The sequence below is a fragment of the Nymphalis io genome, chromosome 3, assembly GCF_905147045.1.
Source record: "Nymphalis io chromosome 3, ilAglIoxx1.1, whole genome shotgun sequence".
NCBI classification, from domain to species: domain Eukaryota; kingdom Metazoa; phylum Arthropoda; class Insecta; order Lepidoptera; family Nymphalidae; genus Nymphalis; species Nymphalis io.
The window spans coordinates 9,551,086-9,576,156 of record NC_065890.1 but is presented as its reverse complement, the minus strand read 5'-3'; the positions used below and the strand labels follow the sequence as shown (position 1 = coordinate 9,576,156).

The window sequence follows — 25,071 nt, the reverse complement described above, 5'->3', positions numbered from 1 at the left end:
TTGGCGCTTCAACTGAAAAATAAACTTTGTGTATAATGTTCACAAGAGCTATAATGCTCAGTGCATACCTAATTTTACGCTGTTTCTGATGTTGAGTCATTTGTACTGTCGGACTCGTGGTTAACTTACGAAGTAAAATGAATAGTAAAGTGGGGACGGAGAGCGTTGAACGTGTGTACATTCGTATCACTTCCAACCGTAGTTACGAACGTTGCCGGCATATAAATTTCCCGTAATATTTACGGACCAACTAATTTATCTAAAATTTTTTAAATCAATATATATTTGTACAAAAATAATAATTAAATAATAGTGTACAAGTTAGATGTGCGACTTATAATTTTTTTTAATTGAATATTTTAACCTATTCCAATTTCCATTCTGTGCATATATTACGGCGCGTGTTATCAGCAGCTGTTTAGTGGTCAACCGACTTGATCACATTGTTATCAGAACAGGACCGTTTTAATGGTGTTTCACATCGCACGTGGTGTTTCCCGCGGTAGCTTAACGCAGTGTGATGCAATGTTTGCATGACGGAAGATCAAAATTTCCGCAGGGGGCAGCATTATGTTTCTTTTAAGCCATGTGTATATCATTGAACATTTAATATAAAGTGTAAAATTTATATAATATTTAGAGACAAAAATTTGATATTTATAAAACATTGAAAAATGACGAAAGTATCAGCAGCTGAAGGTTTGACTCCGAAGGCCATGGATGTGGGTGAAAGTGGTGACAATACGGAGGGTTCAAATGGAGGGGTACGGTTGAAAAAGGAATTAAGTTTAATGAATGGTGTCGCCATAATTGTGGGAGTTATTGTGGGGTCTGGTATCTTTGTGTCCCCCAGTCTGGCCTTGAAATACGCAGGATCGAAAGGCATGGCACTCATAGTGTGGATACTGTCTGGATTCCTATCGATGATTGGAGCCCTATGTTATGCCGAATTAGGTGAGTGAAATTTGTTTTAACTTTTAAAATCGCGTCCTCTAATAAGGTTTTTATGTATCATGGGAATTTTAATAAAAATCTCCAATTTGAAAAATTATTTATTAGTAATATTAGTTGATTAATTAATTAGACAACTAATTAATATGAAGTATGAAGTAAAAATGTAAATATTATAGCCATTGTTTGACTTTTAAAAATCACAATAACATTACATCTAATTGTCGCTTAAACTCTAACATTGAAGTCGTTTGTTAAACTATTTTCAGTATCATAAAATAAAATTATAAAATTAAACAGAATATGTATATAAAAATAAGGCTTGAAATAAGCACGATATTCGTGAAGCGAAAAGTAATTTTCATATGTATGAGTCATTCTAACGCGTTTTCGGAAGCAATATTATGGTGTCTAGATTCTAATCAAAATATTATATAGCATAGTAAAAATAAATTAAATATAAATGTAACCCTACTGACCCTTTTCCTGTGATAAAACTTTCTGATTCTGTTACCCAACTACCTACGTCTTACCGACAATACTTATTAGACTTAGGTCATAATCTAAATAACAAAAAAAAAAACATTTGTGAATATGAATCATTTTTTACTAAATTATCTAGTTTTGTTTTTACGAGATACCATCCGCAGTGATCAGAAAAACGGTTTAAAAAATTTTGAAACAGTTTGAATTAATTAAAAAACTAAATATTATTTACGTATATGTATAGTAGAACAAAAAACATAAAATCTTTGTGGTTTACAATAAAGAAAATTATTATTTTTATTTATATAATAAGCACAAAAAATACAATGTTACTTTCATAAAAAAATAGCCCAGATATATTAATCTACGCGTACATGATGACATGAAAATCGCTAAAACCGTTTAACATTGGCCTATATTATAAGGCTCTAAGGTTCTTATCACACTGGCGCTTGCCGAACGAGAGCGAAATTTGTGTAATTATGTTATAATTATAAAACGACACGAATTTTGAAAGTTTTAAACGTAGAAGTCTCATGAGCTTAGAGGCCGCGTTAGTAAACAGATAATCAATAAACTTACTCGGCGTCTGCGGATGTTTATGCAACGAATTATCGACTTTCAGTACAACTTCGTGTTGCAGCTTTTACGTCGACTGTCGTTAATGTAGTAAGACCCTTAAATGAAAAAATAGAAATTATTTCAATGGTAGGCCACCTTGAGGATTTCTTTCAACGGCTTATCTAAAGAACGTAACTATTGATAATGAATAATACAAAAGAAATAATGTAGCTGTATATATGTAGAGTCCATACAGCTGCAAATATATAAAATCCAACTTAAAGATGTCCTCTTGCCAATTCCACATAACGTAAATTTATGGAATACCGTGAATGATTTTTTTTTATGTTTAAAATTTTTACTTTATCATTAATATAATTAGGTATTACTTCAAATGTCAAATTAATAATTTATTGCAAATAATAAAATGTAGAACCTAAAACACTAACTACTTTTAAAATATATAACTATCAGCAGTTATACTTATTATCAATTAATTAATTAAATTTCGAACGACAACGAACTTATTATTAACTTAATATACTTATCTTAAATATATGCTATTATCAATAAGTAAACTTTTACCCGTGCAAGTTGAATTGCCGTTTGACCTAACACGACCTCTCTTGATCTTCAGTAACCTGTAGTGTAGATAAAAGGATCTGTAAGTATTAAAGATACATAAATAATATATTTTTTGGAATCCTGGCATTAAAAACAATATATAACTTTCATAGAAAAATAAAGAAGAATTAGATTTCGTCTGTGTATAATGCTCAAATTATTCCTTTATCTAAAACTCCAAGCCCTACTTCTCCATCCCACGTGCATCCTATATCTATATTTCTTTCTTAGAACATATATACGAACAGATAGGTTAGTGAAGTAGTCTTCTCATTTCTTGGCTGGCTTAGGCTGGCTTTGGCTGGGCATAGCACCATAGCAACTACGCTTATGATGGTTTCAGAGGATATTAAGTATTCTATGAAAACTTACCGACTTACAGTTGTTGTATTATTGAACTTTAGTAATGCATTTAACTCCGTAAACTATCTTATTCTATGAAGTACGATTCAATTGTTATCTGCTTATACTTCTCGATTGTTGGTTAAGGGAATAGTATTCTTTCGACTTTTTTTAATATTTACTACGACTATTACATACGACTATATAATAAAATATATAATTACGACTGTAACATTCTAACTTCACATTTATGTTGATAGTGTTCTAAGATATTCGGGAAAATCTGAAGCAATCAATGGAGCTCTTGTGGTTATTTTATTCAAATCTCGAGCAGCTTTCGCACGACTATTCTTCTGTGATATATAATCGTTACACGAAACCCTTTATAAATTTGAAATACTAAAAAATTTGTTGATCTACAATGTACTGTTTAATGTTGCCGAGGTAGGAGTACCTTCGAAAGCGTTTTACTTACTTGCATCTACTTGATTATAATTTTCGTTCCAATGCCACACTACTGAATTCCATTCCAACTCCTTTACTGTTAATGCATCGAGACTGAGAGACTCACTGTTGCGCTCTAAGAAAAACCTTTTTTAAGAAAAAATTGTAACTGTATTTCTGGTAATTATCTTAATTTATTTGACTACCTCTTATTTTCTAGATTTTATTGTCTTGGGTGTGTCAGATATAATCCATTAGGAATAAGCTTGCTTTTTTAACTTAGTAAATTTTGTCTTATATATTATATCTTATATATCTTATATTTTGGTACTGTTAATTTTTAATATTGTTAAGTAAATAAATGCACAATTAGGCTCAAACGGTTTTTCCAAATAAACTAGTAAAAGGTTTGTCTGCGGCGGCAAAATTTCGAATGGAGCAAATACCCGCCGCAATTAAATATTTACTACAAAAGATTTTATTGCAGTTCTTGTAATTCTAATAAACGTTTGCATAAATAGCATATTTTTTATTTTATTATATTCGAATCTACCAAACGATCGAATGCTTTGGATAAATTACAGGATACACCGGTAGTATTAGGTATATGATCAAAATCTTGAAGCACGTACGTATCGTTATAAGAATATATATTTGTATTGACGTTGCTTAAATAACAAGATCTAATATGATGCATAAGAGCTGAGGTAAGCTAGTAGATGAACCTTAACTGAAACCGGTTCAAATCCGTAAAAACGCTACTGAATTTTCATGAGCTCAATTTGTATTTCAAATTCATCTCATGGTTGGCGGTGCCAGAAAACATCACCGGGAAATCAATATAATAGTCATATGTAAGTCATATCCATCAATAATCGCACAACAGCATGGTGGAATAAGCTTCATGTCTGTGTATAAAGAAAGAGAAGGTCTTTGCCTCTATGAAATATTTAGGAGCTGGTACAATAAGTTTAACATTATGTAATGTAAATAAATTATAAAAAAAAATCGATCATTATTTAATTACTACCATTAATCGATTAATCTTAAATAAATAATGTAATTATATACTAAGTAAAAATATACTTAAATAGGTAAGTATTATGGATTTTTGAAATGTTAAGAAATATATAAATATATATTAATAAGAATAATAATTTGAAAAATACGATAATTACTTGTTTAATCGTTCATTATGTTAGCACTTTATTAAAAAGCATTAAACTAGTAAAGGAATTTTGCTCATAATCACTAAGCTAGTCGCAGTCAGCCACTTTTTGTAATACTTTAGAAAGTATGAAATCAATCTTCACTTCTATATCTTCTACAAGAATTAAAAAGAGAAACTTGTTACTAATGAGTGAACTTATAAACTGTTGGACCGAGACATAATTTACTGATAAAAAAATAAATAAAAAAGTATGAGTTATGAGATAACGTAATATTTTAAAATCGTCTTTATTTTGTAATATTAAATATATATTTATTAAAAAAAACTTAAATAGCGATTTTCGTAAAATTTCGTATTAAATGAAAAATGATAAAACTCGTAGTTTAAAAAACATATTGTAGAATTTTAGTCACAAGCCAATAACTAATAAAATAAAAATAAAATAATTTCTAATTAGATCTATACTGTACTCTTGAGTATTTTATTATATTTAGCGATAGTGATTTTCGTAACAATAAGAACATTAAACAGAAATCGTTATAGTAAACCTTACCAGCTTATCTAATTAATTATTTGCACTATGCCAACTATTTTTAGGCCACAAATCAGGGGTTAATGTGCCACCGGAAGGCAAGTGGTCTCATCGGCCCATTACTGTCACTTGGCAATCATGGGATCTAAAATGCATACATACCTTGTGTTATACAGGCGCTTTTGACTACATAATTTAACATATTGATGTTTGCTTGTATAATAAATAAATAAATCTTTGTTATTTATAATTTGTGTAAGTACAACAAAAGTTTTTTGCGAGTAGCCGATATAATTTAAAAGATCTTTTTATGCTATATGTTTTTTAACGTTTTTATAAATATATTTTTCCCTTTTCAATTTATTTTATTTTATTTTATGATAAGTTAAACTGGCAGATAGACCACTAAACAGTCACCACCGCCCATAAACATAAACCTTGTAAGAAATATTAACAATCGCTTGCATACCCAATTGCGCCATCAATGTATTTGATTGTACTATTGAGAATTCAGTTATTTTGTAATTTTAATTGATGACCAAAAAGGTATGTTTATCATAGCAACACACTAAATCTATTTAGTTTAATATTTTACAATGCAAGTTACTATATTTTTTACTGACTCGATCAAGAGAATAAACTGTTACTGGGAATACATAATTTTATGAGAGGTTGTTGAACCTAACTGTCCAACGTATTTCCAATGAAAATTACCGCATAATATGTAATTACTTTTTCTGAACGAGAGAGAGCTTTATGCGGGAGAGCTTAATGCATATCCTGTAAAGATTCTGGGTTAAGATCATCAGAATTCGTTTTGTATAATAAATTATTTATTCACATATTTTATTTAAAAAAAAATCATATACTGGCCTAATAAATATATTAAATTGCTCAGCCGACAAGACTAATGATTTAAATTAAAAATCACGTTTTGTTTGAGTAAATATATTATCATGTAAGTAATACTTTGCTAATATTTATATTTGTAATATGAATAAATTAATTAATTTCAGGTACAATGATTCCAAAGTCAGGAGGTGACTATGCCTATATTGGAGAGGCGTTTGGAGATCTCCCAGCATTCCTCTACCTGTGGGTGGCGCTTTTCATCTTGGTGCCCACTGGCAACGCCATCACTGCACTCACTTTTGCTCAAAACATACTTAAGCCTCTATGGCCAGTTTGCGAACCGCCTGCAGATGCTGTGAGCCTTATAGCTGCTGTTATTACATGTAAATACAACAATTCTTTATTTTTTTTACATATTTTAAACCGTTAAATTTTCTTACAACTTTATTAATTCACGAACTTACTCGTAAATTACTATTTAAATTTATATAATTGTTTACTCATACGAAGAATGTATATATGCCCTTAAACATTTTTACATTGTTTTTTCTTAATATTACGTAAATATTATTCACAATTGACTCGTTTGCTCAGTATTAAGCTTATTACACTGCAGACACCAATGTATTCAACCCCCAGATCAGGCAAATAAAATGTTATTGAGGTTTTCTCACAAAAACTTAAAAGAGCAGCCCAGAAGTGTGCAATGTTTCTCACGCATCTCGAAAGGCACGAAAAGCCTTTAGTCTTGCGCCTGAACTCTCCCTGGTCCTGTCGGATTGCTGACCCATTGGATTAAGAGAGTAAGGGGATAGAAAGTGCAACTTTGTTTGCACACACGCTTATATCCTATTATATATGCTACATATTGGTTGTGCCTATTCTTCACTCAAGTTACGATATACTTACATATACATATATCATGAGTTATACTTGGATATATCATACTTTTATTTCTTACGATGCAATCCTTGGAAGCATTGCCAGTAATTTAAAAATCATGTTGTGTTTCATACATCTAAAAAATATTTAAAGACCCTTGTCTTCATAAGAACTGCAGGTAAATTGACGCGCTCATTATTCGTATTTATTCCCCGAAATGTTCTCATCGTATCATAAATCACGAACTCGTTATTCTTTTGTATGTAAATAAATATCTACCTCTTTGCACACAGCAACGTCGAGCTCTTTCAAACCAGTGAACAATACACCCAGTATATTTCATGCGGCTTTTTGGTAGAGAGTAATACGTCTTATTGCGTGGAGGTGAACGTCCATTTAATATTACGAAGATTTCAATCATGCACTTAATGGTAGTAAATTATGTACAGTCTTGCAACTTACATCGATGAGAAACTGCACTTTTTCTTACCAACTGGCTTTAAATATTTTGGTTATTTATTTTCTTCGTTTGTTTCGAGTAACCAAATAAAGAGTTTGGATGTTTGAAATGTTCTTACCGGTTAAAATTAATCAAAATGATACTTCGTGGAATATTAAAATAATATTAATACGACTCGAATGCTGTTTTGGGAAAAAATACTTCACAGTTAAGGTTGACATTTAGTAAAATTATAAAAGTAATATTAATAAATTTTTAAATGTGTTATGATTTGATTGATTATTTCTAAATTTTATTGATTTTATTATTTATGGGTTATACGTGTAATAATAAATTAATATCAATTCGTTCTTACCCTCTCTTTAAGATACACTGAAGTTTTCTCCAAATTCAATTGTTGAGACATTGATACCACTTTATTGATAAGTATATTTCTATAATATCATATATTACGTCGTAGTAACGAAGCAGCCATTAAAACTGTATGCATTCTTCAAAAAAGAGTTCTTCGGGCTATTTATAATCTTCGTGCTCGAGATTCCCTTCGGGATGTTCTTAATAAAGTAGTTGTGCTTACGGGCGCGTCACAATATACATATTTTTATCAATAATATTATTGATTATTTTAATAGGAACAGTGAAAACTTGTATGAACTCGACCAGTATAGATAAACTTATAACACCATGTTTTCGACTAGGTAAACTCAATGAATACTTCATGAGGGCAGGGCATTCGATTCTATAATAAAATACCTAGTATTTAAAAAATATATATTCATAGAGCAGACATATTTAACAACAATTATTTTTAGACGATAAAAAAAAAAGCTTTAACCAGGATATGTATCTATACAAATTCCATTGAAGATTATAAATAAATCAACGAGTAACTATTGAGTTTCTAGAAGAATCTAGAAGGAATTCTAATATAAAAAAATCATAATCTCATGAGAACAGTTGTGCCAGTGTCGATGCAATAAAAATGAATGAATACAAGCCAAGGCTTATATTTGTCGCCTCCATCCGCGTCTTTATACAATCGTTGTGGTGGCGCGCAGTACTGATTGTGCTTGACAGGATAATGACGGTTTCCTCCCGCATCACTGACACGTACTCTTTGCGAAATTATCCGGTCGTAGGTAGCGTAAGGGCCCATAATGAATTGTTCTGATTATATTTGTTCTGAAAACCAACTGTCTCTTGCTGTAACTGTAAAACTTCTGTCTATTTTTATTTTTTTCATTTACTTTTCACGCCGTCCACGAATGAATACAATCTACTTAGAATCTTTTATGATGTGAATAATATTAATATTCAAAATTAATTATAAATTTTTATTATTGAAACAATATAATACGTTACTTATTAATAATAAAATAGCGGTTGTGAAATGTCAAATTTGTGATGACAGAGAGATACAGAAATCGGTGTGTAACTAACTATTCATCTGCTTTACAACTATAAATAATAAATAGTTACAAAATAAGATGGATGGTTGGCGTTCTATGGCTTTCGTCCAGCAGTGGACGGCAAAAGGCTGAAAAAAAAAAAAAAAAAAACAAAATAAGATAATTCTTTTAAAATGAGTTGTAACCGTGTAAGTACAGTCATTAGTCAATCAGTTTGTTATTTATCCTTATCTATAATGTTTAACTAGATAATTTACCGAAAATTTAAATCAGTTATTTCGGAATATAATTTTCGTAGACCTAATTAAGTGACGTATAGATAAACTTTTGTTTACTTATTGGTATATAAATATACTTAAGCTACTTGAAGCCATGACGTTTTCTATTAATTAATTATAATTATCTAATTCTGACAAAATATAAAACGTTTGCACGGAATTATTGTTACTATTGTTCGCACTGTGGGCGTAATTCGACCATAGTTATTATTGAAAATTTGAGGTTATTATTTTTTAATTATTAAAGTAAGCTCGTTATATATGTATATTAAGCTTGTCAATGCCTACCAATCAAAAAAAGATAATCGATTGGCAAACTAATAGAAAAAGGTGTCTGAATCGGTTTGTCTTTAAGTTTTATATGTAGATTAGCTACCCGTCCCGGTTTCGCACGGTTAAAATAAGGATTTACACAAAATGTTCATATTGAAGAACAAATATACGAAGAAAATTTCTTGTATTTTGTGGGCCAGGAACCTTCGAAAGCGTACGTAGAACTACTCACAGAAGCTTAATCACAATTGATTAAATTGTTTAGAAACGCATAGAGGACAAACAAACAAACATTCATTTTTATTTATTAAAACGTAATGACTCATCACGAATCTCTGAAATTATAGTTCCGATCGACTTGAAATTTTGCATAGGTACTCCTTTCGCGACGTAGACGCTCACGGATTTTACGCAAATCCTATCCAAAGTTTCTTCTCATTATTACCTACTCGTACGAAGCGGTGTTGATTAGATTGTAAATAATAATAATAACTCTCTGAGACAATTCAGAGCGACGCCGGTTAAAATAACATATCAATGCAAAAATTGAGTACTAACTTAAGAATATTTACAGAAAGACAAGCTAATTTATTATAATATTTAATCACTGGTGGTAGGGCTTTGTGCAAGCTCGTCTGGGTAGGTACCACTCATCAGATATTCTACCGCAAAACAGCAATACTTGATATTGTTGTGTTCCGGTTTAAAGGGTGAGTGAACCAGTGTAATTAAAGGCACAAGGGACATAAAATCTTAGTTCCCAAAGTTGGTGGCGTATTGGCTATAAGCGATGGTTGACATTTCTTACAATGCCAATGTCTAAGGGCGTTTGGTGACCACTTACCATCAGGTGGCCCATATGCTCGTCCACCTTCCTATTTTATAAAATATATATATATATATATATATTATTATATATATATATATATATTATTATATTATATATATATATATTATTATATATATATATATATATTATTATATATATTCTATAAAATATATATATATATATATATAGTATGATGATTAAGATATCATGGCAGCAAGATAAATTTAATAGAAACTATTATTATGATATAATATTTAACTGATAACGGGTATTTCTGATTAAATTAAATGTGTATTATATCTCTTCTTGTTGTCACATATTTCACTATCGTTGACCTCTTCCTCTCCCTCTGCTCATTTTTTAAACAACTATAAACTTATTATCTTTTATGCATAATTAATGATAAGAGCTGAGAGGGTCCAGTGGTTAGAACAAGTGCATTGTAACCGAGGAATGCGCGTTCAAAACAGCGCTAGCACCACTAAATATATATTTGCTTAATTTGTTATAATTCATCTAGCGAAACTTCGTGTGTTGGTCACAGGCATTGTCAAGTTTAGGCTATGACTTTACCTTATCGATAGAGTTTTGATGGTATTTTTATACTATATATAATAAAAGTTTATGTCTTTTCAGGTTTTTTGACAGCTCTTAACTGTTTCAACGTGAAATGGGTGACTCGTATCCAAGATTCCTTTACGGCGGCGAAAATATTAGCATTGCTTATAACATTCTTCGCCAGCTTATGGTACTTATTCTCTGGTCACACTGAGAACCTTGAATCCATGATGCAGGGAACTATTACTGAACCAGGAAATATTGCTATCGCTTTTTACACTGGTCTGTTCTCGTATTCTGGCTGGAATTATTTGAATTTTGTCACGGAAGAACTGAAGGAGCCGTACAAGTGAGTTTGATTTTTAAAAAGGCAATCTGTATTTATAATTACATTTTATTTTGAAAAAATCTAATCCATAAATTGTTGCGTTATATTATTACGGTACATTAAATACGTTAAAATTAATGTTATTGTAAATAAGTTATACAATTTGTCGATCTTCTCGTTGCTCTTGTCTCCTATATCTTTTAACCTATAATAACAATAAGCCTAACAGACAGAGTTACTTCCAAATTTTTAAAAAGTAGCTCTGTCTCTTTGTTTTGCTTTTTTATCTAAGCTACTTAACCGATTTTGATGCAATTTGGAATGAAGCAAGCTTGAATCCTAAGAAAATAAATGGGCTACGTTCTTATACGTAACACCGCCACCCGCCCCTAAAATACGAGCGAAGCCCCGGTCTAAACAAATATTTATTGGTTTAAGGCACATATTTGGCCACTCACAAATTGCTTTCTGGCTTATTAACAAGTATATCAATAAGTACATACATAGATACTATCATAGAAATTAATAAACTCCAAAATACAATTACTACTTTTATTATCTAGTAAAACATATTCCTAACATTAATAAATAGCATTCATGCAATTATGTAACTTAATAACTTTAAATTTCAGTCGACTCTTCTGTAAGGTATACAATGCTTCCATTCGACCTTTTTTTCACTATCGGGAGCATTATAATAACGCTACACTTATCAGTATGCAAAAAATTATGTCGGCCACTATCAAAAAAATATCGGCTTTTATAATATACCTATAGTAGTAGAAATCCACGAATAAATATATGCACTTGCATTTAAAAAAAAAAAGTTTCATTCATCTGTCATTACTTGATAAATAAGAAACAAATATTTAGATCACGAAAATCTGCGATTTTAAATGCGATCTTTTTAATTTTTATTTGGCGCTATTTTGACATAGACATACATAAGCAGCTTTAGTTTATAATCACTAAAACATTAAACAATCATCAAAATTGTATGCAAATGTTTATTTCACGTTCTTTTATTTCAGAAACCTTCCACGCGCCATCTGTATTTCTATGCCGGTGGTGACTCTCGTCTATGCATTGACGAACGTTGCATATTTCGCTGTACTTACAAATAATGAGATCCGCGCCTCAGAAGCGGTGGCTGTAACCTTTAGTGAGAAAATCTTGGGTGTCATGTCCTGGATCATGCCTCTATTCGTGGCACTTTGTACTTTTGGATCTCTGAATGGAGCTATTTATGCATCATCAAGGCTATTCTTCGTCGGAGCAAGGAACGGACACTTGCCGTTGGCAATTTCTCTTATCGACATAAAACGTCTAACACCTGTACCATCACTTATTTTCATGGTATGCGTTTAGTTTTTTCCTTTTTTTTAATTCCGAATTCATGAGGGATCCTGATGCTTAACTACGAGGCCCCTGATCATGAAAGCCCCTAAAAGAGGCTGATAATAATGAAAAAAAACACCTTTTACTTTGTTATTTATGTTTAATCGTAAAAAAACGTATTTTATAATTGATATCACATGCCCAAATAGTATACAAATGTTAAAACTTAAAATTTTATAAGCATCCTCAAAGCACACACTTTCCACTAATTATTTTAACTACTTATCAAACATTATATTACTTACAATACATCGTGCAAGGCGTATTTTAATATTACAATAATAATAGTTACTTACATACGTGTATATAGCGTAACTAACATCGTTAACGAGTTGAAAACAAAGTCTTTATAATAGAACATTTACGATAAGAGAAAATCTGTCGCGACGATTCGCTTCGCTATTGCACTGCGGATTGGTGGAAATGCAAGTGACAAAATTTCATATGACATATACACAGAGAAGTTTCCTCATAATGATTTCCTTTATCACCGAAATTGTATGAATTTGAATGAATGAATATGAAAAAAAGTTAATTAAACGCATGATCTATCAACGCATATCTAATCTATGCTGCAATAAAAATACTTTAAAAAAGTTGATTATGATATTATATAAAACCAAATGCTCGAATAAATAGACCACACGGTGAAATGATTATGAAACATATTTAAAACAAATATCCTCTCATAGCCACATGTCATATTCTAATTATTGTATTAGGCAATACCTAATACAATAATTATTTTATAATTTAATTTCTATTTATATGGTTATAATCTTACTCTTCTTAATGTTACAAATGAGAAAAATTGTGTTTGAAAGTTTCTTATTAATTCACGTCAAGATTGCGTAAACGAATCGAATGATGAATGAATGAATGTACGAATGAAGTCATATAAGAAAACTAAGCATAGAAGAAAACTATTTTTATTAATTGCAAGTCATAAAGTAATTAAGTACTTATTTTTAATTGTTGTCTAATGAAGTGGGTATTACTACTTATTAATATTTACGATGAAAGCTTCATTGTTATTAAGTAGTCTATGCTTCGATACGTTCATAACACATTCTAAGTAAGTTTTAATAACCATGAACAAAATACTACAAATACAATAGGTAATGTAAATATTGTAATAGAAAAAATTATAAGCAGAGAATATATTTTAAATAAATAAGCAGTCTTAATTTCATTTTTAAAAATGGAGAGCGTATTTTATATTAAATGCAGTTATAGATATTAGTAGTCATCCTTGACATAAATTGTAACGATTTTCGTATAAAATCTGAATAAATTACCGCATTAATAAATACGGACTTGTTGTGTCTAAAAATCAGAACCAGTTTTTTAGTTGTATTGTAATTACTACATATAAATATATTACTATTTAAATATGACTACATATTTAAATAAATAAATAAATAAATATAACAACAAAAAGTTCCCCCCCCCCCCCACCGCGTCGCCACGCGCGTTATTGGGAGCTTTACTGACATGCGCCGCGTAAACCAACAGTTATATTATGTACTAAAATATAAATATTTTATTTAGACCCTAATTCGACCTGTGCTTAGACAGGGGCCGAATTCTATTTATTTATAACGATTACGACGCGTTCCCTAACTATTAGAATCGGAACCGAACCGATAATATGTTAACATATAGCGTTATGTCTAAATCAAACGTAATTCTTTACTTGTATGGCAATAGTCGATAATAAAATTAAAGAATAGGAAAACGAAAAAACGACAACGATCACGCTTCGGTTCGATTCGATTGTGATAAAATGACAATTTGTTAATAGAATTGGTCCCCAGGACAGCCAGCTAGTGATTTTTAAATCATAACACTCACTCAATACTAAATACAAGCATTAGAAAGATTGCTTAAAGGAGGAGGTTCTCATTTCAGTTTTTTATATATGTATTGTGCATCCGTCTTTTGTTCATCGGTCCAAGTTGAGATTGTTGTTTGCTCTTGCGTTCCTGACAAAAGTATTATTAATATACACAAGGTAGCGCGTGAGTGATATTGGGTAATTTTTTTGATAGCTAAATACAAATTTAATATTAAAATTCTCATCATATTATACTCGTATTATTAAAATATCTAAAGGCCATTACTTCAAATTATACCAAAGTTTTCATTAAAAATATTTTCTTTACAGTGCCTTGTGACGCTCGTGCTTCTGCTGTCCAACAACGTAGAGTCTCTGATCGTGTACGTGACCGCGGTGGAAGCTTTGTTTATCTTGTGCTCAGTGGCTGGACTCTTGTGGTTGCGGTACACTCGTGCTGACCTGCAACGGCCGATACGCGTCAACCTCCTTCTTCCAATAGCATTCCTAATAATTTGCACATTCCTTGTAGTCTTCTCCTGTTTTACTCACCCCATGGAAGTGGGAATCGGAGTCGCCTTCATAGCTCTCGGTGTTCCAGTATTTTGGGTGTTCATTGTATGGAAAGACAAACCCAGCTGGATGCTAAACGCATGCAACAGCTTTAACGTTTTCTGTTCCAAAATGTTCCTATGTCTGCCAGAAGACTCGAAAGATTTATGATCGTTAACTTCAGCTTAAAAAGTGACGACATGCTTTCGTTATTAAAACTATATAATGTGCGCTTATGAGCATATGTAATAAGATTAGATCTGTTTAGTCAATTATTAAGCTTAAAGTGATTCCTATAAAATAAGATTGAGTTTGTACTAGACTTTCAAATTATAATAAATTTCTTATACATTATGCTCTTTATTATTTATACAGCCATTTAAAGAACAATGTGTCACTGTATTCTATTTACAGTATTTTTAATAAGATAACTTTAAGTAACTTAGATTATAATATTGTGGTTGAAATAACTCATTTAATTTATATGACATACAATTTATTAAAACTTAAGAACTATATGGTTCCTTTATCTCTTGACTCTATTCTACCAATAGAGTCACTCCATCTTAGCACATGGGTATCGTTACATAACTCAATCGTAAAAAAACATTCTCAGGGAGCTTGTTGAAGTCGAAAAAGTCTGCCAAGTCTTAGCATGCAATTTACAGACAGCACTGACCCCGATTAAATTGGAAAAGACTGAGCGAATGATGATGATGCTTAAAATTCTTAAAATATCTAACAAACTAAGCCACTCATTACTTCTTATTGTTCTTATAATTTAAAGTAGATTCACTCTTAAGTTAGTCAGAAAGAAGTCACGAGTTATATTTTTTAGGATCAAAATTATAGGGAGTTTCGACGGTACTTACTAATTTGTGTGTAAATGTGATTTTTAGGCTAAATACAGGGATTACAATGATCAAATGCATTAAAGATTCTATTGAATATATTTTATATAGTATTCATATTCAGTTAGATGATATAAACATAAGATATAATAAAGTTTTTATAAAAGCTGTTTAACTTACTAAACTAAACGGTAAAAGAGAAACGATTTATATTTTAAAAAGTTGATCAAAAATGTTATACAGCTTATGTATACGAAGTGAGCTCTTTTTTTCTATTAAAATGGCCAGGACATAACTACGCGAACTTCTCGCAGTGCCAACTTCAGACCGGCCACCATACTTCGCGCGTATCAAACGTCTACTATATAAAGAGTGACCATTAGTCCCGGTTATAGAGTATAGTGTAATAGTACCGCTTACTAGCTACTGTCTCACTGCCTTCAAAACGTTAAAAATGTATACACGCATGCAATACACGCCACCTTCGAAAATTTAAATCCACGATAAATGGTAAATTACATTAGAAACTAATTTTATATTTTAAGCAGCCCCTTCAAAATATAGAAAGCCAGTGCACTTAACTGTACAAATACAATAAAAACATATGCATTTTTCTTTCACAGCTTTTCCATTTATAAACGTTTAACTCTGATGAATGGGTAGTGCTTGCTATACTACATGTAAAGGTGTCTTGATCAATGATCGTGAAAACAAATCCACTTGGCTTATATGTTAGATTAAAGTCATAAACATGCTTTTGCTATAATAAAAGCACAGGCAATAATAACGATAAAAGTGCCTATATTAAAAAATATATATATACACACACACTTGAGCACTATACTATCTCCTGCGTAGTTGGCTAGACTCTCTTGGAATTGGCTGCCATGGCCGAAATTGGTCTGGAGGACATTTATATATACACTACAAATTGAGTATTTACTCCTTTTATTTTCGCCAATAAAAACAAAGAAAAATAGAATTAAGAAGTATACGAGGCGTAATTTAAAAACTAATTTGGTACATACGGGACAGGGTACGAAAAACAGATTGTTGGGTAATTAATGTATGAAGATGACAAACACTAGTGATGCAATAAAAACGTAATGTCAATTAGATTAATATAGTATATCAAAGCGAAACATTTTTTGAAAGTTAATGGTAGGTATACCTAAATTTCTAAAATATTTTTTTTTAACTTTATATGCATAATTTGTATTTTTCATACTGAATGGGTCAAGTAGTACGAAATCGGGGTTGTCCAGAATATCCCTTGAGCAGCCCGGAGTCCAAAGAAGGATTTGACATATTAACTGCCCTACGTCTATGAAAGATTGCCGCGTACTACTCTCTGTAAAGCACGAAACATTGGATAATGTATGAGAATGAAATTATAATATAGTGGTAGTTTTTTGCGAGGCCCAATGGAATATTTTTTTTTTAATTTTTAAACATGAAATTTTGACAATTGACATGTAGACTGTAATCACTGGGAGCCCGACTCCTAAAAGAAAGCTTACCAAAGATATTTTTGCCAACCCTCATTTTTGTCGCCCTGAGTCTATAAGGAAATCCGCCCTGCCGAAGTCTGAAAGTCTGGTATTAACACACCTTTGTCCCGCAAAATCGAAATCCTTCCGATCATATCGGATTTGATGTCCCATCGGATTAAGAGACTGCGCGACTGGAGCTCGCACTGGAGTTTGAGCACACAATTTTGTGCCCTATAATATTATGTTCTGCGTAGATATAGCCTCCCTTGAGACTTGTCACCATGGCCAAAATAGTCAGGAAGAGGAGGATATCGCCATATCAATATTTATAAAGGTTAAAATAATAATTTTTCATTTATATTAATCACGGTAAAAACCATATATTTATTTCTTCTTCCCTACATCGAAACCATTAACAAAACATGCCTTGACTATAATCTAATTTATTATTTATTCTCTTGTAAAATACTAAATAGACAATAGTTTCATTTTTAAATAAACATTACATTACACTAGCAAAGTCACGAGATAACATCTGATAACTCATAGAATAGAACGTAAACATTTTTAACTGTACGAATTTAGTGAACCGTGAAACAGACACGTAAAAGTTACTCTAAGAAATATTATAGTCGTCAGGAGCATGGCCACGACGTCTCTATTGTGTTTCAGCCAAGGAAATTGAGGTTTCATAACCATTACGGAACTAAAAAACGTGCCTATTGGAAAATCACTACAAAAACGATTTTAAACGAATAAAGTAATATCTTAACTTTTTTAACTATTACCACTCTATGAAATTTTAGTCGATATTATATTAAAATAAATCATAAATATAATTTCGTCTTGTAGTTATAGATCTTGTTTGTTATTGTTTTGTAATTTTACAATATATTAAATTTATAAATATATTATGTAATTCAAATTAAATTAGTTGTATGTACTGTTTTTACAGAATGTGAAAATTGTATGTGTTTATATACAAACAAATAATTAAAAAGTGGAACACACATCCATCCACATTTAGATTATAATGTTATTACGAACCGATACTCTTTATTATATATTGTGAAATATGCCCAGGGGCAAGTGAATCTCAACCGAAAATCGCGCGTGCAAATGTAGGAGAGCGCCACTAAGTTTTCATGGGCCTAAATTGAATTAGTAATTCATTTTGTACTCTCACCAGATGAAACTCTAACCGGCATTAAAACAGCGTGGTGGAATAAATTCTAAACCTTTTATAAGCTTGAGGAAACCTTTCGTTTAATACATTAACTGTTATTTTAGTTAAATGTAAAGCATTAAATAAAAACTAAAGACAAATGACATTTACAAGTGCCCACTTATTTTACTTTATATGAATATAAATATCACTAAAATACCTTAACATTTTATTTATTTTATGTTAACATTTTTTGTTTTAGTGTAGCCAGACTAAAAATATTTTAAATAATATTTGTTCACCGCTTCCAGAGTTCGCCGTATGAAGTAAGCCTGTCGTGTTATTAACGTAACTAGACAGACAAGAATATTTAAATCACGGTCAATGAAATTGTTATCACACAATTTTTTTTCAACTTAAGTACACGCAGAAGTCCAATGATGAACAAACTGTTGATCAACGAAGTCGAAAGAAGTTAACTCTTAATACAATTGCTCTATTTAATATATTTAAAGATAACTGGAATATAATTTTAGAACCTTAAAAAATATACTTTCGGTAAATCGACATTGCTCTATATCGTTGTAAGCGTGAAGGCGCAAAAATTAGCAAAATATTTATTTAAACGATAAGTAAATTTACATTTTTGCGAAGATTTTGTAATAATATTTAACGTTAATATTATATGCCCAGTTTTAAAGGGATTGCGTTATCAATTTTATTTATAACCACAGTTAAAATTTCCTTCTTCTTGCCTAAATTCTCGCACCAAGTTTTTATTTAAATTTTGTCATTGATGTGCATTATATCTGCCTCGCTAGACTAGTAGCCGTAATAATAATAATAAAAATGCTGCAGATATTTAAAGATTGTCTATGCTAACCTTTTGAGCGTCGGAAGGAAACCTACACATTTTGGATGAAATTCTGTCACATGCGTATTAACCTGCATTAAAGTAGCGTTGTGTAATAGCCCTTAAAATTCTTCAAGAGTTCCAGTAGTGGGGCATTTACAAGCTTAGCGTTACTTTACTTTGTTAGTATTTGTATTAAACGTTAGTATCGACATAATATACAAATTAGTTTTAACTGCAGGTAAAGGTATAAATTAATGAAATTTAAAGTAATTAATTGATACGAATATCGTTCTTTTTATGTAATAACAACAACAAACGAGCAGGAGGCTCACCTGGTAGAAAGTGACTACCACCGCCCATGACACCTGCAACAGCCGAGGACTTGAGGTAGTGTTGCCGGCCTAAGTGGATACAGTAATAGTAATTATATTAATAAGTCAATTTTTCAATCTGGCTTTAAATAATACGTTCAGACTGAAACAATACAATTAGTACAAACCATTTTTTTCTAAAACACTAATAGACAAACGCCGCGCATAGGTTAGGAAAATATTTTTTTTTTAAATTAGGACAATCAGAAGTTAAGATGTAGAAAATGATGTAATAAATTAAAATAACAAACAATTAATAAAGGAAGATCATGCAAATGAAATAACTATGTGTCTCGTTATCAAAAGAAGATAAAACATGCCATCTCGAACACACAATAGAGAAATATCAGTCAATGTTATACAAGTAATGGATAGCGATAACGTCTGAATCATATTATTATAATAAAAATATTTCATAATAAATTATTTCACTGATCATTTATTACCAAAAAAAAGCAAAAAGTTAAAAGCACTGCTTAAACTCCTTTCGTGATTTAAAAGTGTTATATGAAGACATTATCCATGTAAATGCTAGAATATCAGACGAAAATATTAAATAATTTAAGCACATTTTTACTTTAAGAATATGTATCCAAAATCACTAAGGTTAATTTATATATATATAAATATAAGGTAATTTCAGATTGCAGATAAAAATACTTAAAAATTATTAATTAATTACAGTATTAACGCACAAATATCAATGGTTGTCGTTTTCAAATTGATCGACAGACCGAATGACTAGTTAGACATACGATAGACATCATATAATGATTCCATTTTAGAATTCAAAAATGTTAAATAAGTTAAAAAAAACATAACAGATAAAACAAGTAATATACTTACAAGATACTAGAAAACACATTCTGCATTTTCCTTATTTATAATGATTTAATTGAAACTTGTAACTTTACGTCTTCAGAGTAAATTAAATGTTTGTTATAAAATACATATCGCTTATTTTCATTAATATCAGATTTAATATTGACTCTCGCTATCTGTGACGGTAGCTGGGAATATTTGTTGGGTGCAATTGGTAAATATACAATGTAACATCGATCGTGTTCATGATTGGTTAATAAATAAAAGATTGGTACATTGACCGGCATAACATTGAAATGGATTAAATTAAGTGGAAGACATGGCCGTAAATATATATACAAGTGTATTTTTATTGTTTGTTCTATTCGATTTTTATCGATAATTTATTTATTCATATCTTAAAGGATATGCTATGGCTTTTTTAATCTTATAAATACTTCAAATGTACATTAGTATGGTTACTATTAAACATTGTATTCTGGTTAGACAGAAATATTAGATCATTTAATGACGCTTTGCCTAACTTTTCAACACACATACATTTATATTATACTTAATACATTTTTAAATCCCAATAGGAATAAATGGATATTGATTGATTATATACTGATTAATTCCATGTTACTCTTAGTAATTTTTATGTATATAAAAAAAAGTAAATGTCCCACTGCTGAGCTAAGGCCTCCTCTCCCTTTTTGAGAAGAAGGTTTGGAGCTTATTCCACCACGCTGCTCCAATGCGGGTTGGTGGAATACACATGTGGCAGAATTTCGATGAAATTAGACACATGCAGGTTTCCTCACGATGTTTTCCTTCACCGAAAAGCACGAGATGAATTATAAACAGAAATTAAGCACATGAAAATTCAGAGGTGCTTTATGTATATATTAAAATATATTATTTTTTCAATATATTTCACTAATTTATCTTAAAGTTCATAATACAATAATAATTTACAAGATGATTGATTAAAATTTAACCCGAAATTCTGTTCGACATTTTATTGGAAGAAATACACTTTCAGATTCACTAAATAATAAATAGGTAAATAAGATATAAAAGTATAGTACTTTTCCCATTAAAACAGATGTTCAGTCACGTGTAACCGTAACCTTACTTTCATAACTTACGGAATGTAGGGTTTTTTAGAATTTAATTGTTTGTTTATTTTAACATTGCCCTTGAATTTATATTTTTTATGACCAGCCATGGACAGAGATATTTAATATAGACATTTAATAATTGAACTATTGATAATCAATTCAATGGAAATTAATCATTTTTTCAGCAAATATTTAGGAAAATCTTGTGACTGTGGAATTATATTTGTACATATAAATTGTTTTGAATTTTAACAATTGCAACATTTTTTTTTCGTATGTCAACTAACCTATTTCATTAATTATTTTTTCTTGTATATCAATTTTATTTAATCGTTTTTGAGTAGTTGTACTCATACATACATAATTTGGATCACTTAAAACAGTTTAATCTACATTAAAAGTAGGTTGACCTTATTTAAGTTATTGAGGGTCTGTGTATTTTGTAAGTTATTGTTGCATGGAAATGACATGAAATTATGTTTATCCGGTCGAATGCCTGATGGGGATGCCCCTCCCTAAAAGCATGCCACTAAACGGGTGGTTGAGGCGCTTACAATTTCGTGCAAGAGTCGTCAGCAAAACACCTTGTTAGTTTTTAGTCTATATTCAATAAGAAAAAATATGTTTCTACAACTAAGCGATCAATGTGTGACCTGTTTATAAAAAAGATTTATAACTACAATTGTTATTCAAAAATATCTAAATAACAATTTGAAAGTATTACACTAATTTTCGCGGTAAACCTCTTTTTAGTAATAATAGCCGGTAAACTTCCGGTTAAGATCGCCTCGCTGCTCCCATACGTGTTGGTAGATACACATATGGCAAATTTTCATCCGGCACATGCATGTTTCCTAGATACGTACGAGATGAATTATTATAAGAACAAATAAAGCGCATGAAAATTAAGAGGTGCTTGCCCGAGTTTGAACCCGCAATCTGCTATTTAAGCTTAATGGAATTGAAAACGAACAATTGGCTGTTGTACTTTGTATATTATTGATGTTAAATAAAATATGCATTGTATTTTCATTAAATTATATAAGATTACCCCTAATCTTATCATTTTAGATTTATAATATGTAGATTACATAAATTCGGATTTTTTATCAAGGAATATTTAAAAAAGTACATATATTTTTGTTTTATGCGTATCTTGCGCAATTCAATTGAATAACGTGTATCTTTATGATATTATAATATTTTAGTTGATATTATTGTTAACAAATATTATTTATTATTTGACCTATATTATAGTAATAACTAGAGGCGAGATCGGTTAGTAATTATAGCTCACAGCCTCGATCCGGGGCTTAAAAGATAGGGCGTAACCCTGCAGCGGTGGATGCGTGAGGTGGGGGCCTTGCATATCCAATTTTAGACGACCCTGAGGAGGATGGCAGCCGATAGCCTCTACTAGCGAGGACAGCGGGGGGCGAGATTTCCTTTGCCCCCTGAGGAGAGCTCCACCGAGCCACGAGCGGAGCACAGATCCCGTAGCCTTTCCAATCCGTGCCGAGGACGACCATCGCAATGGTTTTATTGAGTAAGAATCCCACATATCTCATACTCGAGTACCTGATGAAGGTTTACCTATATGAAGGTTTCCTCTGCGTGAAAAAAAAGGTTAGAAGTTGTTAATCTTAAACCATAATCACGACTCAAACCCAGGCAAGCACCTCTGAATTTTCAAGTAAATAATTTGTGTTTATAATTTATCTCATGTTCGATGGTTTAGGAAATCGTGAGAAAACCTGCATGCGTATTTTTTCACTGAAATTCTACGACATGTGTATCCACCAAGGCCTTAGCCCAGCAGTGGGAAGTTAACAAGCTGTTTACGTCACACTACTGTAGAGTAAGAACAAAGATTATTATTCAAAGATACTAAAATTATTAAATTAGTATTACCGACACACCTTAGTATTTAAATAACAACACCCATAGACACTGGGCTACCGCTTATGTTTCTTACAATGTTAAGAAATATACCATAACCATACTTATAAAGTCAATGCGCCACCAACCACTGGGTCTAAGATGTTATCTCTCATAAGCCTGTAGATACACTGACTCACTCGCTATTAAGACAATCAAACAACAAGGTATTACTATCATACCACTGATGAGACCTTTACATATGCGCCGGCCGAGTTAAAGTTATTAAAATAATTAATAGAAGAAATACAAATAGGTCCAAACAAACAAAGGTTTGTTAATAAAATAAATATATATTTTTTAGTAAAATAATATATAACAACGTATACTCGTACAATACAACACTATACCGTTTAAGTACTTATTGTATTCACTTTAATTTGACTTCCAAAGTCCGAAAACAACTTCGCCGTCATCGAAAACGCCATTTTTTCACGAATCCATAATGAAAGCCATAGATTATCTATGATTTCGAACATAATGTCAATATTATGTGAATTCGTTGTCAAAGTTGTTCTTTTCTCTTAACACTTCCTGTGATTGGAATAGACTATAGTATATGCCGGTTTATATAGTTATAGGGTATAGTTTACTCCGGTGGTTACAGTGGGGGTGGAAAGAGAGCGTCATACCGTTTACTGTCACAGCATACGAGTCGGGTCTATCCCCAAGACACGTTAATAAATGTTTCACATCAAAACAGGTATCGTTTCATGACCAAGTGTTTGCCTAAACTTCGAGTCAATAATATAAATGGAAAATCATACCTAATTTTTGCGATTCACAACGCTTTGCTATTTAGCTGAGTTGAATATTAAATGTGCGCGTATTCAGACGTGACCGTTTTTTGATTTATAAAAATATAAATATTAATAAAACAAAGCTTAATTTAAATAACGATGCTAATAATATTTATACGATCGATTACAACAGAAATTGTAAGGATAATTTAAACTAATCAAATACGACAAAATTATCCCTTTCATAATCATCATATCAGCCGGAAAACGTCCACTGCTGGATAAAGGCCTCCCCCAAGGATTTCCACGATGACCGGTCTTGCGCTACCCGTATAAAAAGGGTCTATCCTTACAATATCGTCAGATTACTTTATATGGGACCTACCCACTACGCATCTTCCAGTTATTGGACGTATCCAGCAATTCTTCTGGATACGTCGGTTAACTTCGTTCGCCAGCGGATTTCCTGATTCTATCTCGCAGAGAAACTCCGACCATAGCCCTTTTCCATTGCTATTTGAATGACCTCGATCGGCCTTCTTATAAGGCCCAGCTGGCATCATCTCGCATCCGTAAGTCATCGGTGTGTGTTCATACTGGTCGAAGACTTTCGACTTGAGACACTGCAGTATTTGGGATGAGAAGGTATTACGTAGCTTTCCGAGCGCTGCCCAGCCGAGTTGGATTCGACGATTGACATCTTTCTCGAAGTAAGACCGACCTAGTTGGATGGTCTGTCCTAGGTAAACATAATTGTCTACAACTTCGAGTGCAGAATTTCCAACCTTAACTTGAGTGGGTGCAACATGGACGTTTGACATGATTCTTGTCTTGACCATGTTCATTTTTAGACCCACCGAGTATAGTGCTGAGATCTTCCAAGATCACTACGTCGTTGGCAAATCGAAGGTGAATGATGTTCTCGCCATAGATATTGATGGCAAATTCCTTCCAGTTCAGAAGCT

At 31.4% G+C, this 25,071-nt stretch overlaps 1 protein-coding gene and 1 long non-coding RNA gene across 2 annotated transcripts; one reads left to right on the top strand and one right to left on the bottom strand.

The window, feature by feature from the left end:
• Positions 1-160: 160 nt before the first annotated feature.
• LOC126780674 (large neutral amino acids transporter small subunit 1) lies at positions 161-15,121 on the top strand. Its single transcript, XM_050505307.1, has 5 exons — positions 161-954; positions 6,128-6,346; positions 10,731-11,001; positions 12,012-12,336; positions 14,546-15,121. Exons 1-5 carry the CDS (start codon positions 675-677, stop codon positions 14,936-14,938), a joined length of 1,488 nt encoding a protein of 495 aa, XP_050361264.1. The 5' UTR covers positions 161-674; the 3' UTR covers positions 14,939-15,121.
• On the bottom strand, positions 8,682-20,415 carry LOC126780874 (uncharacterized). Its single transcript, XR_007670581.1, has 3 exons — positions 20,350-20,415; positions 19,465-19,533; positions 8,682-8,842 (listed from the first exon to the last, which is right to left on the bottom strand). It is a non-coding gene; the product is annotated as an uncharacterized LOC126780874 (long non-coding RNA).
• Between the last annotated feature and the right edge of the window lie 4,656 nt (positions 20,416-25,071).

What these genes read in the sequence shown, in the direction of transcription:
- LOC126780674 (XM_050505307.1), top strand. Translation starts at nt 675, where the DNA reads ATGACGAAAGTATCAGCAGCTGAAGGTTTGACTCCGAAGGCCATGGAT. An exon ending in CCTATGTTATGCCGAATTAG is followed by an intron (nt 955 to 6,127) that starts GTGAGTGAAATT and finishes AATTAATTTCAG; the next exon opens with GTACAATGATTCCAAAGTCA. An exon ending in TATAGCTGCTGTTATTACAT is followed by an intron (nt 6,347 to 10,730) that starts GTAAATACAACA and finishes ATGTCTTTTCAG; the next exon opens with GTTTTTTGACAGCTCTTAAC.